General features: G+C 39.1%; 1 protein-coding gene across 1 annotated transcript; it reads right to left on the minus strand.

Moving 5' to 3' along the window:
- Nucleotides 1–1,412: 1,412 nt before the first annotated feature.
- LOC131806983 (myosin heavy chain, embryonic smooth muscle isoform-like) lies at nt 1,413–2,831 on the minus strand. The gene has a single exon (XM_059131970.1). It carries the CDS (start codon nt 2,829–2,831, stop codon nt 1,413–1,415), a length of 1,419 nt encoding a protein of 472 aa, XP_058987953.1.
- Between the last annotated feature and the right edge of the window lie 470 nt (nt 2,832–3,301).

Here is a 3,301-nt window from a genome sequence, read left to right on the forward strand (position 1 = left end):
AGAAAAAGAAATTAGAAATTGTAAACCTACAGACGGATTTCAACGAGTTAGTAGAAAAGGAAAAATTGGAAGATTCAGTTAAATATAAGACAAGATTTAGCGAGTTAAAAGCAGAAGTTTTAAGTTTGTTGTTAGAACACTCAGAGTTAGCCCAACAGGTTAAAGAAAAGGATACAGTAAAACAAGAACGGTTTTTACGGGCAAAAAAAAGATTTGGAAAGTTTCACTGATAACCTAGAGCTAGTATACGAAACAATTCCCAATGAAAAGAAAGAATTCTTCTTTAAATATGTTTTTTGCTCAAGGTTAGATAGTCGGGTCCAGAATAGAATTAAACAGAAAGGAATACCAAAGAATATCAACGATTTAATATCTGCCTTGAAGACGGCCTACAAGCCTGTAAAGTCATCCAATGCTGTTTTGAATGAGTTGTCTGGTTTAACTCAAAGAAACAACAATTTGCAAGGTTTCGCTAATAAAATAGAAAGTCTTGTTTCTGAGCTCAACGAGATTCAAATTTCTGATTTAGGTGAGCAATGTAGGGATGCAATTATAGCTACTAATAACCTGACAGCATTCAATACGTTCTTGAATGGACTTCAGGATCAACAGATTGTTTCAACTATTGAGGCTAGTCGTGTATCGACATTTGCCGATGCTTTGCGAATTGCAGAAAGATACGTATCTCGTACAAAACAGAAAGATGTAATAAACATGGTAAAAAGAAATATTACAATAACGGCAATAATAATAACAAACGGTACAACAACAATAACGGTAACAATAACGATAATTGTAACTTGGGATCAATTAAAAGACCAAACGTCTTTTCCGTTTGAGCGTTTGTAAGACACTGAATTTATTTATTAAAAACATTTCTTAAGAACTAGCTGTGATAATATGACTTAACCTAAATTATAACTAAGTGTAAATGAGAGAGAGAGAGAGATAGATACCAACCGTACACATGCATATGCACCATGCCACCATAAACCTTAGGGGGAGGTCATACACACGCATAGCTATCTCACATGTGGCAAGCAAACATGCTGCACTTGTTATGCTTATCAGTCTGAGTAAAGATTACATCCCATAATCTAACTCCACCATAACACATGCAGCAATTGAAAATTCTGTATTATTTATTTCTAACTCGAAGGTCTGCTCACCACATTTTCTTATCTTATTTCATGTGGACTGTATTAAGAAGATCCCAGTTTAACAAATCCCTCTCATCTACACTAGGTAGCCCCGCTATTCTCTTTTATTATAAAAACATGTTCACTTATCCGTGAACATTCTTGGCAGGGGCAAAAATACATATAAAATATAAAAATTACAAATATGAACAATAAAATAGATCTAATAGAAGTGACATTTTAAGAGAAAAGAAGTTAAGTTATGGCACCCAATTAACTCCTCCATCTATCCAGCCTGGTTCTCTTGAAACTCCCTCCTCCTTTATCGGCCGGCTTCAATTGCCAAGCCGAATCCTTTTTATCTGTCGTCTTCTTTCTGTAGCGAAAGTTTCCATCCTTCTCTGGAAGCGTCGTCTCACCGAGCTTGGACAGTTTATCGTTCCAGCGTTCATAATTTTCTCTCACCTCGGCTTGTATTTTATTCGCTGCACCACTTCCACTAGGCATCTTCATCACAACTTGACCGTCTTCCAGCATTTTATTATTCCAGCGACGCAGATTGCTTTTCTTCTTAGTTTTCATCTCGCTGTCAAATAGCTTATCTTCGACTTCTTCCAATCTCCCTGTGTCCAGTTTTCCAGGGAGCTGTTCATCTAACTTTTCCAAAGTTGGTTCTCTTTCGGCAATTGGGTCATCCATATTAACCTCTTCAACCATCATATCTTCGTTGATATTGACCACTAGTTTTGCAGCCAATTCATCAGCCTCGATTTTGGATGCTTTCTGCGATATGAGCAACTCTTCCTTAAGTTGCAATACTTCAGCCTCCAGCAGAAATATCCTTCTTTCTTTTTCTTCACCAGCTTCTAGATTTGCAGCCAACCCGTCACGTTCGGTTGCAGCTGCAAGTCGTTCTCTTTTTGCACAAGACAACTCGTCACTAAGTTGTCTTATTACCGCATTCAACGCCTTGCCCTCGCGTTCTGCCTCCTGGTTAGCCGCTCGTAATTTGTCCTTAGTATCCTCGGCTACACACACAGCATTTTCGACTTCCTCCTTCAATTTGGAGACAAGTTTGAGGGCATCTTCTTTTTCATCTTTCTGTGAAATCAAGGCAAACTCCATTTCCTTAATATCACCTTCCATTTTTCTCATTACGGCTACCGCTGCTTTGCGCCCCTCTCGCTCGCTGTCCAATTCGGATGTTATGTAGGCCACTTGTTTCTTCAAGCCAAGGACTTTCTCTTTGGTCTCCACATTAAGAGCGTGCGTGATTTTAAGGATGACCTTAACATCTTCCGAATACAGCTTCTCTGTCCCATTCGCCTGACTTGCTCTGATAGCAGCGGCTAGTTTGGACTTCTTTAGAAGCATCTCTAAAAACCGCCTATGAACGCATGGATACAATATTACTTCTCTTGCCGCGTCCATAATTTTTTCTTTGGCGAAGTCAAATACGCCTTCTATGGCTTCTTCTGTCTTTAAGGTACTCATTATTTCCATAATTGTACCCATCATTTCGAGAAGAGTGACAGCCTCTTCCTTTAGTTTCATCATTGGCGGCCGTTTCACCGATTCGTCCTCCTGGGCATATGCATCACCCCTTCTGTCTGAAGATTTCAAATATGAGGCCCCCTCGGTGTGCACCGCCACCACAGTCTTCTGTGCTGAAGTTTCCTTCTGACTCAGCATCCTTTTATTTGGCTTATAAATTTCTTCTGTATGGGAACAATTCCAGCTGTAGTTTTAGCTCGGTAATTTTCCACTCTTGAAGACCAATTTTAGCCTGACAGAATTTCCTCGATGTTAAGGCAAATTCTTCAACATTTATCCTCTACCGATCCGGCTCGGTGGACCAATGTAACTTGGGATCAATTAAAAGACCAAACGTCTTTTCCGTTTGAGCGTTTGTAAGACACTGAATTTATTAATTAAAAACATTTCTTAAGAACTAGCTGTGATAATATGACTTAACCTAAATTATAACTAAGTGTAAATGAGAGAGAGAGAGATAGATACCAACCGTACACATGCATATGCACCATGCCACCATAAACCTTAGGGGGAGGTCATACACACGCATAGCTATCTCACATGTGGCAAGCAAACATGCTGCACTTGTTATGCTTATCAGTCTGAGTAAAGATTACATCCCATAATCT

The sequence above is a fragment of the Musca domestica genome, unplaced genomic scaffold, assembly GCF_030504385.1.
Source record: "Musca domestica strain aabys unplaced genomic scaffold, Musca_domestica.polishedcontigs.V.1.1 91, whole genome shotgun sequence".
In the NCBI taxonomy this organism is placed as follows: Eukaryota; Metazoa; Arthropoda; class Insecta; order Diptera; family Muscidae; genus Musca; species Musca domestica.